The sequence below is a fragment of the Sinocyclocheilus anshuiensis genome, unplaced genomic scaffold (assembly GCF_001515605.1).
Source record: "Sinocyclocheilus anshuiensis isolate Anshui unplaced genomic scaffold, SAMN03320099.WGS_v1.1 scaffold28, whole genome shotgun sequence".
Classification (NCBI taxonomy): domain Eukaryota; kingdom Metazoa; phylum Chordata; class Actinopteri; order Cypriniformes; family Cyprinidae; genus Sinocyclocheilus; species Sinocyclocheilus anshuiensis.
This window is the reverse complement of record NW_015555724.1, coordinates 551,693-562,919: the sequence shown is the minus strand read 5'-3', so window position 1 is coordinate 562,919 and position 11,227 is coordinate 551,693. Positions and strand designations below refer to the sequence as shown.

The 11,227-nt window shown below is 36.5% G+C and overlaps 1 protein-coding gene across 4 annotated transcripts in view; it reads right to left on the bottom strand.

Moving 5' to 3' along the window:
* Positions 1 to 633: 633 nt before the first annotated feature.
* The window catches only part of LOC107672590 (voltage-dependent calcium channel subunit alpha-2/delta-1-like), a 102,678-nt gene continuing 92,084 nt past the window's right edge, over positions 634 to 11,227 (bottom strand). For all 4 annotated transcript variants that reach the window (XM_016465842.1, XM_016465843.1, XM_016465844.1 and 1 more), the window contains 12 exons: positions 10,446 to 10,549; positions 9,857 to 9,943; positions 8,847 to 8,914; positions 8,620 to 8,658; positions 8,447 to 8,518; positions 8,211 to 8,363; positions 7,976 to 8,028; positions 7,830 to 7,885; positions 6,958 to 7,084; positions 4,108 to 4,220; positions 2,542 to 2,624; positions 634 to 1,020 (listed from right to left, as the gene is read on the bottom strand). In XM_016465842.1, the coding sequence (XP_016321328.1) occupies positions 904 to 1,020; positions 2,542 to 2,624; positions 4,108 to 4,220; positions 6,958 to 7,084; positions 7,830 to 7,885; positions 7,976 to 8,028; positions 8,211 to 8,363; positions 8,447 to 8,518; positions 8,620 to 8,658; positions 8,847 to 8,914; positions 9,857 to 9,943; positions 10,446 to 10,549 (1,072 nt within the window). In that variant the 3' untranslated portion in view covers positions 634 to 903. The remainder of the gene's footprint in view (positions 1,021 to 2,541; positions 2,625 to 4,107; positions 4,221 to 6,957; positions 7,085 to 7,829; positions 7,886 to 7,975; positions 8,029 to 8,210; positions 8,364 to 8,446; positions 8,519 to 8,619; positions 8,659 to 8,846; positions 8,915 to 9,856; positions 9,944 to 10,445; positions 10,550 to 11,227) is intronic.

Genomic DNA, 11,227 nt, shown 5'->3' with positions numbered 1-11,227 from the left:
TAATGTGAAATGCAAAATAATATATTACAATGTAAATATTTGAAATATAATGAATAATGACATATTTAAATTGTAAAGGACAATTTTTAAAGTGCACACACCACACCACTGTTCATTTTGTGGTCAGTAAGATTTGTTTTTAATATAATAAATATTATATTATTTATATTATTTAAAATATTTTATTATTACATTAAATAAAATATTATTTAAATATTATTCAGCAAGAGTGCATTAATCAAACATGACAGTAAACACTTTTACAATGATATATATATATATATATATATATATGTATCTTTTCATTCTGAGGTGAAATGTGACCTACAAATTTCTTCATGAGATTTCCCTTACTGCACATACCAGAGAAATCAAAGAACATAAAACAAGAAAAACAGGCCTCGAAGGGCCTAAAGGGCTTTGGTGTGACATCACTGACCTACTACAGGTGCAAAGCTCATTTCAAGCAGAATTCATAATGAGCTCCAGAGCTGAACAGTCATTCCTGTCCCATTAGACCCTGCTTCATATCCAGGCTGGTGCTGTGAGCCGTCTCTGACCACATAGTCGACAGATTATATTAGCCTGTTTGTGGCACTAAACATTTAGCATGAAGCATTTCTGTAGTCGTAATGTGGTTGTGTTCCAAAGTAAAAAATAAAATAAGTGTACAGTATATACGTCTCTCGTGTCTGGCTGTGTTGCTGTTTCAGGTTGGTCTGAGAGGGCAGTATTTGGCAGTGAGTTGATGAGTCGTGTCAATTTTACAGTAGAGTTTGTAACTGCATTAGTTGTATTGTTTTGGGTTGACTAACAAACAATCTTAGGTCATATAGTCGAAGTGTGGTTATGTTGTTCAGTTCAGTCAGTAGTTGTTGTTTCTAGTCTGGAGATTTGCTCTGGTCAGGACAAATAGGTTCTGGTTCCAGTAAGCAGCCAGAGTAGAAGGAGCTGAAGACCCAACATCGGCCAGAGAGACGGACTCAAACTGCAGCCACCACCACAGTCAGTCGCATCCTCCTGCGGTCAATACAGAGACGTTAGTGACTTCTACCTCACATAAACACAAGTTCATAATATAGTCAGGTCATTTCAGTTTAGACAAAGCAGTTTTCCAACTCATTTTTGAAACATCACATCTGGTTTGTTTCTGGTTCAAGGTGGTCTATCTGCTTTAACCAGTGTTGTATTGTTAACTAAAACTAAAACTGAAATAAGGCTGAAATAAAATAAAATATAAATACTAAAAGGAAAACCTCTAACATTTCTAGGTTGGACCAGTATTATTTTACTATCATTGAGATTTTATTAAAGGTCTATATTAAAGTTGTTTTTCTTTTAGTTCAAAACTTTTTCATTTTTTTTATATATATTCATTTAAGTTTTAGTTATTTTAGTACATCAAGTTAAACTACATGGAAAATATTAAATATATATAAGTAGCTGAAGTAGCATTTTTTATTTTATTTTATTTCAGTAAATGTTTATTGTATTACAAATACAAATATATATATATATATATATAGAGAGAGAGAGAGAGAGAGAGAGAGAGAGATGCAGATATGGTATAATATAGATATATAGATATAGTTTAGTTTTAGTTTACTATAATAACCTTAACATGGACCAGCTTGAAACCAAGTAAAACCATCAGAAACTGGATTTAGTTGGATTTTCCAGCAAAAAGAAGATCCATAAAGGATGCAACTCAATCAATAAACAGTCTGATATACCTGTATGTGAAATGAAAAATGAATATCAAAACATGTTTTGGCTGAACTGAAAAGGAATGAATCAAATCAATGACACGCATGCATAAACTCTTGCTGTAGAAATAATGCATGACCGATAATGACTGATGGCCTATGTTCTGGTCTTCTGAAACACGACTTGTGTGCTAGAGTATGTGTGTTGGAAGGCTTGCCAATGAAAGTCCTGGGATGCCCCAGGTTTGAAAGGCATAGGGGCGTATCATCAATGTTGCTGTCAAAAGGACGGAAACACATCTGGAGTTTCCTATGTTTATTCCACAGAAAATCTCTCCGGGAACTAGCTGAAAATGCACTTCCTACTTTCACAGCAGGAGGAAAGAAGTGGCGTCCTGCCTCTAGGTCCATACTGAGGCACTGAGTAAACAATATAGGCCATTTTAACCTACGTGTAGCCCCTTTTATGATATGATAACCAGATATTACTGAAAGTCCAGCAGGCTACAATTAATTCTCAATTGGAGTTGTAAACAAGTCAAATAAATAGTTTGAAATATAAATGGCAGCAAAACAATAAGATGAAACTGACCATCAAACACAAAGCAGAAACAGCAGCAAAATGAAGGACAGGTAATTGGTCAAAGAAGAAGAGCCACTGATTTGACACAAAGGCTCATTCTAGCAGTGACAGGCATTATGAGCAACCAATGAGCATTCAACGTGCAAACAGAAAGGAAATTAATGTTAGCTTAATAAAGAAAAAGAAGAAGAAAAACAAGCATTGAATGATGAAGATGCATTTTGAGCATTGCCCATTTTGGTTATTACTTACATCTGCGTTGTTGTCAAAGCAGACGTCCGGTCCTTTCCTGTACCGAGGGTTCTGGGCCAGCACACATGGATCAGGACCAGTAGCTGAAAGAAATCGATAAGGACAATAGCCAAAACTTCAAAAAAAAAAAAAAAGAAGAGCTGGAAAAACTTAGATTCTTGAGAACTAATTAATTCAAAAATGGTTCCTCTGTTTGGGACCAATTTTTTGGGTACTTAGACATAGTAACCACTCAGTCGACCTCTAATGTCTCTTCTGGGACCTAAAATATGAAGCACTTCTATGGACTTTAGTGAACTGGGAATTATTTATTATTGTATGTTGATAAATTATTGTTTGTTTATAGTCTTATAGTCTGAAAACCTTATGCAAAAAAGTATGCAAAAAAGTTATAAGAAGATAAAGTGTAATTCTTTATGCGTTTGATGCCTTTATCCAAAGCAACTTACACTACAGTTCAAAAGTTTGGATTTATTTATTGATTTAAAACTACAGAATGAATGAATGAATGAATGAATGAATGAATGAATGAATGAATCAATCAATCAATCAATCAAAAAAAAAAGGGATAGTTCACCCAAAAATGAAAATTACCCCATGATTTACTCACCATTAAGTCATCCTAGGTGTACATGACTTTCTTCTTTCAGACGAATACAATCAGAGTCATATTAAAAAAATTCCTGGCTCTTCCAAACTATATCATTGCAGTGAATGGGGGTCAAGATTTTGAAGACCAAAAAAGTGCATCCATCTATCATAAAAATTACTCTACATGGCCTTCTGAAACGATGCGTTTGTGTAAGTAAAATATCCCTATTAAAACGTTATAAACCGCAATCTCTAGCTTCCGCTAACTGTCATATGCACATTCACGAGAGAGTGGCGATCCAGAGGATGACGTAGGCGTAGCCTAAGCTCCGGTGAGAAGTGACAAATGCGGAAGTGCAGAGAGCAAAACAAAACACGGGTCACAAAAGTCCAAAACAAGGATTTGTAAAGAAAAATGTTGGAGGATGTCGATATAAGCCAAGGGGAGACTGGTTTTCCTGTGCTGGAAACAAAACTTGGTTCTCGTGAGTCTAGCATATTCTCACCGGAGCTTGAGTCCTACATCATCCACTGGAACGCCACTTTCTCATGAATGCGCGTACGACAGTTAGCGGAAGCTAGTTTTAAATATGGATATTTTTCTTACACAAACGCATCACTTTGCTTCAGAAGGCCTTTATTAACCAACCCCGGAGCCATGTAGAGTACTTTTATAATGGATGGATGTACTTTTTTGGGCTTCAAAATCTCAACCCCATTCATTGCCATTATAAAGCTTGGAAGAGCCAGGACATTTTTTAATATAACTTAGATTGTTTTCGTCTGAAAGAATAAAGTCATATACACCCAGGATGGATTGAGGGTGAGTAAATCATGAGGTAATTTTCATTTCTGGGTGAACTATCCCTTTAAGAATCAAAGCCATGACTCTGTTGTTTCTAGCACCATGCTCTACAGTTTGAACACTACAAGATGACACTGTAAGAAACAACAAGTGAATCATTTGAAGGATACAGGGCTGTTCGGCTTGTCTCAGCGGTTTGGGATCGCAGGAGAGGCAGGAACTCTTTGCGTCAGAGATCAAAAATACCAAATTCGTGTTTGGGAGCTTCTCCGCCCGGTACATTCTGGAAAAAAAGACAGGAAAACAGCAAAGTCATTAAGACAAATACAGTTCTCACAGGAACTGCTTATATCATAAGGCAGGTATCATGGTTTATGCAACTCTAAACTAAGCAGACATAAGCCTCAGCGAGACCGCCCATGTATGACATTTTACGGAAGGAGCAGTAAACATAAGTAAGTATAAACGGCTGCCGACTCAAAACATTGTGTGTAAGTCAGCATAAGCTCTTTGTCAGGAATCAATTATACACGTCTTACATATCCAAAACCGTCCCAACATTTGTTGATGTCTTTAGTAAGTGTAACAGGAGATGAGTATATTATATTGGAAATCTGCGTCGTTTGGCAGCTTGTTATGTACTGTCATCGCCGAACGAGTTTCAGCCATGAGTTTTCTTTATAGTGTTCTCTTGTTCTCTTTTACAGCTCTCCTCCCTCTCTTTAAAACAGAGTGACACGGGTTTATGCACCGGCCTGTGTGCATGTAAATGTATATATGGGGATGTGTGCGTGAAAGTTCTTTGTTACACATCACCTGCTCTCTCTGTAATCACAGGCTGTTTACCGCTATCCAGCATGCTCGGCGGTGCATAACGAACCTCAGATCATAGCGGCCATCAGGGTCACACTCACACATATGCACACACACATGGAGGGCTTGATGATCACAGAGAAGCATGGAGTCCTAAAGTTCAGTGGCTCACATCTGTCTGCCCTCTGAGGAATGCTTTATTCATGAGAGCAGGAGAGGTTATAAGAGCACAGAAGAGTGCTTCAGGTGGGTTTATGTGGTCTCCATGAAAAACATCCTGTGAGAAACTATAGTGATGTTCCAAAACCTAGTGAGCTGCATACTTGGACATCATTTTAAAAGGTTAGTTCACACAAAAATGAACATTCCGTCGTCATTTACTCAAACTCATGTCACTCCAAATGTGTATTAGAAACGCTGGACCTCACTGACTTTTATTGTATGGACAGAAAAGACCTTGTTCAAAATATCTTCTTTTGTCTTTCACAAAAGAATTATAGCAATGCAAGCAATTTTCTGACCCAGAAATAGTTGCAGCTTTGTGACTGCAACATAAAAGTTGCAATGAGTTGTTGGTGGATTTATTAAATATGTTTAACACATTTACTGAATTTGACATAATAATTGTTTCATTATGTAACTTATCCATAAATCAAATCAAGAATATACACTACCATTCAAAAGTTTTTTTTAATACTTTTATTCAACAAGGATGCACTAATTTGAACAGTGACAATAAAACATTTATTATGTCACAAATGGTTCTATTTCAAATAAATGCTGTTCACATTTAAATATATTAAAATACTGTAGTTATTTTAAACTAAAAATATTTTAGTTCTTTTAAATATATTTTAATATTTAAGCTATTTTAAATTGTAATAATATTTTCAAAATATTCCTGTTTTTACTGTATTTTTGATCAAAGTAATGTAGACTTGGTCACTTTGAAAGACACTTGGAAAAAACAAAAACAAAACCAAACAAAAACAAATTAACAACCCTAAATTTTCGAACGGTAGTATGTTTAACAAAAAAAATAAAACATACAATGTACTCTTTATATGGTGGAATATCTTTAGAATTGAAGCACAACAAAATTAAATATTGCAAAATATTAATTCATTAATTATTACAAATATTATTTCAGTGTTTATGTTCTTTTTTATGCAGAAACTGTTTTATTCTGTAGGAAAAATTTAAATACACATTATTCTAATTATCAATCCAGTGAATGAACTTAACACTTATTTTCTTTCTTTAAAAAGGAATCATGAATTATTGACATTGAATTATTGAATCTATTGACACTTCTTGCAGTTTATCAGTCGGCTGATGCCGTTTATTTGTTGCCTAAGGTCTTAATTCAGTATCAATACCATGGGACCAGCGGATGGTACTGTACTGAAGCCAAAATTTCAGTATTGATTCAGCCCTAGTGTTTGTAGGCAGTAGACAGCAAGGCAGCTCACTAGGTTTCAAAACAGAGGCATGATATAACCTCTGAGGGGAGTGTGTTGTCCAAAAAGCTTTATATCTGTAGGGCTGAAAGAAGACAAGCAGACATTAGATAACTAATGCAAAAATCGAAATAAATATGAAGTCTAATTTGCTGTAGTCTCCTTGATGTTCTGTTTAAGCCATTCTTTCGCTGGCAATTCCTGCAGTCCTCTCATCACTACATGCGTTCCTTTAGCCTGAGCTGGTGTTGATGTCTCAGAGAGCAAGATTGAATTACATATGCCAAAGCTCAGGTCTCGAGCTCCTGAGATCTCACAAATGGATTTCTCTTTATGGCTCTTGTTAAACTTTACATGTCTAAAGTAGTTAACATGGAAGAAAAACTATCATACGCAGAGTCACACGTGGGGCTTGTAAAAGAGGCGTAGAGTTTCTGTCGGGCCGAGCGCCCCCACCCACCCCAACACGTTTCGCTTTAGCGGTGTTACATTAAACAGCACGGCCGGCTGGACGTTGGATGGATCCGGGGAACGAGGGAGCGGGCAGAGGGGACGGAAAGAAAAAGAGAAGGAAAGCTGAGCTGCTCGATCCTTGGAGAGATGACTTACCGGGATGAGCAATTATCCAGGAAGAGACAGAAAGACAGTGCTGACATCATCTGCACATGCTCACACGCACTCCCACACACACGGACGGAGGGAATGCGGATGGATTTATGCGCATACAAACATAAAAACAGTCCTCACCTGGAGCAGTTTCCACAGTCCATAGCTCCAGAGAAAGATTTGTTCTCATTCTCAAAGAAATACTGCGTCTGTTCGGTGATACAGCTCTCTTTGGAGAATGCATCCGAGAGGTCATCCTCCGAGTAAGCTGAAAACACACCAGCAACACACTGTATATGTCAAAACACACACGCAAATCAACAGCCTATATATCAAGCACACTCACAAAATGCATTTTTGCTGCTTGTTCAATTGATGCAAATTACGACATCAATTCTTGAACATTTTGACAACTTAACAGCATTGCATGAAATAAATTTTGCTTCATTTAAAATATAAAGTTCACTTAGTCAATGCATTTAAACTACATAAACAATTCCATCCATGTAGTTTGTTTATATACTGTATATGACAAAAAAGTATGTATGATATTATTATGAATATTAATATTGTATAAAAGGATATGTACAAATAAAAATGAAATAATAACAACAATAATTTCTAAATAATTGTAAATAATATATATACATTGCATAAAGGAAAAAAATCATTACACATACATGTATAATATGTATGTTTTTAAAGGGATACAATATATTATGCGTGTATATATATATATATATATATATATATAATTTTAAAAGGAAAAAAATCATTATACATATACAATAAAAAAACATTACATTACAGCACTACAATAAAATTGTTCAGTTTTTTTGTTTTTGTTTTGGTGGACAGGGTTTACTTTTAATCATGTAGAATTAAAAAGTTAAATGTTTCTTGATTTAATTTTTTAAAATGTAAAAGAATTAAAAGTTTCTTGATTTAAAAAATCCAAAGTTCCTTGAATGCAAGAAGAGCCAACATTTCTGGGTTTTGTTTCTGAAACATACCTGTTCCCACTACATTTGGGAGGGTCAGACTGAGAAGTAGCTGCTGCAGAACTGACCTAAAAGGAAGAAACAAATGAGAACATCCACCTCAAAGTGCAATCCTTCACCCGTTTATTTCTCAGCGAGTGGTGTCCGTTTTTTCTTACCAGACCGCAGTGGAGGCCCACCAGCCTACAGTCAGCATATCTGCGATTGTTGGCTGTCAAAAAACAAACACACAAATATAGATGTATTAACACACTCAATTCAAAATTTGGACTTTGTTTCCTCATTTCAGAAATCCACCACAAACCCTGCAGTACATTGATGGTTTTCTGAAGAAGCTAACAATAAAAAGTTCTTGTCAACCCTTTATTTTTAGTAGGACCAATTCAACTTTACCACGTATATAGAGCGGGGTCCGGCAGCAGCTTTAGTTTCTTTCTCCGGGTCGCAGACGGATTGGTAGTCGTAGGTTTTATTAAAGGAGAACAGTGAGGTGTTGACCAGAGTGATCATCAGAACAGGGTCCACTTCACCAAAGAACTGACCTATCTGAAACATCAGAGTGAAAATACGAAAACTACTTCTTTACGTGGCTGTTAGCACACAGCATTAGCCTTGTAAATATATTCTACCTGTGTGATATATTCATCTTGATTGGACATGAGCAGAAAGCCGCCATCATCCAGAATCACGCAGTCCACTTGCTGAGGAGTAAAACCAGCCATTCATCAGAAACCGAGAGTGAAAGCAGCTTTAGATAAGTGGCTACAGAGGTCAGAGCAGCATGAAGCAGTCAGCACCCTACCTTATCATTTCTGAGGCACCCGCAGATCTCATCCTTGCACTGCGGAGAGGAAATTATGTGAGGAGAGAAGTGAGAATTCATGAAACAAGCCTTTTACAACGCTTATTAGAGCGAGTCAATTCATCTCCGCTCTCAGACGGCAATATCGGCCCATCTAGAGAGGCTGGGTTTGGGACTAAACAGCTTCCACATGTGCCGATAAGGAAATGGGGGTCATTTCTGCTTACATTTTTCTTGGTGGTAGCGTTTATGAAGCTGTTCATCCAGGCCGATACGTTGAGTTTGACTCCCACCACTGTATGATAACATAAAACACACACTGTCACTGTTGAACACACTGTTGAAATCTTACTCACGTGAGGACAAAAAATATGATGATAAAATATTCAGATGATGAGAGAAAGTAACGTCAGGGTCAGACCCTGATGAGCACAAAGCTCTGAAATTAATTAATGTAGAGAATGACCAAATGATTAATCATAACCTTTGTTAGTCATCAGTGATGAATCATTAAAACACAAACAAAATTACTTACGCAAAAACTAACCAATTTAGTTAAAAACCAAATACCAGTGACATTACAGGGTTGTTTTATTTTATTTTATTTTATTTTATAAAGATAAACCATTTTACTTTACCACTTTAGAAATTACTTTACTACTGGCTGGATCCTTGATAATTCACTATTAACAGGTCTATTAAAACAAAACAGTTGTAACATTCATTACATAGACTATATATTTAATAGAAAGTTTCACTACCATTTAAAAGTTCAGGGTCTGTAAAAAAAAAAATTCCTTTATGCTCACCAAGGCTGCATTTATTTGATCAAAAATCTAAATTCAAACAGTAATATTGTGAATTTTATTACAATTTTAAATACGTATTTTATTTCTATTTGAATATATCATAAAATTTAATTTATTCTTATTTGTCTTCAGTGTCACAAGATCTTTCAAAAATCATTCTAATATGCTGATTTGAGGCTCAATAAACTTATTATCAGTGTTTAAAACTGTGATTTGTGGAAACTGATAAACATTTTTTTAGAAAAGAAGTTTAAAAGTACAACTTTTATTTGAAATAGAAATATTTTGTAACATTATAAAATGCCTTTACTGTCACGTCTGACCGATTTAATGCATCCTTGATGAATGAAAGTATTAATAAAAATAAAAAAATCATACTGACCCCAAACTTTTGAACAGTAATGTAGCTGAACGTTTTAAGAGCTCACCAGCAGGTTTGAGTTTTGCTCCATTAATGTCCAAGTCCACTGCTTTACTGACAAGGATACCGGACTCATAACCAGACTCTCTGCTCTCTGTTTCAAGGGAAAAGATGACACAAATGATTGGCCAGATTGGCCCTCTATGCTTTATTTCAACTAATCCAAACAGGCAAGGTTTTAGTATTCAAATGCCATTCTTCTGGTAACACCTGCCAAAGGTAGATATGTTACATCTGAAATCAAAATGTTTGAGAGATCTATAAGGGCTTCAGTCTGCTTTCACCATTAGCTTAAACGGTAAAACCTCCCATAAACACAAGGACCAGGCGTTCCCCTGGGGTTGCATTTTGGCACATGGGTGCTTCTAGTCCGTCTGTGTATTAGTCCTGCAGACCACACGTGCGTGAATGTGAGGTAGTCTCATTGAATGGTAATCCCCCAGTAATATAAGCTTACGCGACCTTGGCAGGAGATCTGTAGGTACGCATTTCAAGTAGATGAACAGCTGTTTTAGTAAAACAGTGTGCCAAAGTGAGCGCATGTCCATCCAAATGTTATAGAGGGGATGTGTACTGTAAGAGTGTGTGTTTCTTACTGTTGACGTATGGGGCGGTGAAGATGTATATGTCATTGTCCAAACTCCTTTTGTAAAAACTTGAGTCATAGGTCTCAGAGTTTTCACCCCATTCTTCCCCAGCACTGAAAAAGATTAGAAAAAAGCGAGAGAAAGACTTAAATTAAAAGGCATTTCAAACAAAATGATGAAAAATAGCAACCATTGGGCTAGGCGGGGCTGAAGCCCCGGGGCCCAGACAAGGAGGGGGCCCGTGATTGGCTGTGGAGTAGATTGACTGGTCATCGGTAGTGCCAATTGCCAAAGCCCCGCCCCTCACATATTAGCGCTATCATTTAGTGGAGCTTTTCCATATATTCCATGCATTACCTTTAGAGATTAAAACGTAACGTTTGAATTTGGTTTACCAATCAAATGCATTTATTCTATATTTTTACTTTTGAACGACCCGTGCACCACGTATCAATCAGGTGATCGCTGCAATGTCTGCATTCACCTCTTTTCACTTCATTCTGGCACAATCTGGAAATGGTCATGTAAAGAACAGTCTTCGATAAGTAAAAATGTAAACTATCGCATAAACACATTTCATTACACCAAATACACAAAATAATGTTCTTTTTAGCAGCATCATATGACCCCTTTAAGCAGTGGGGCAGAATTCATTTTGGCAAATGCACGCGTTGCGGTTTCAGCCTGATTCGCGTGGTGCGCATCTGCTCGTACAGCGCCATTCTAAACTTGAGTTATTTTTCGCACCTTGTGCTTAAATGTTCAAATGCACAGTTATGTGTCAAAATGGC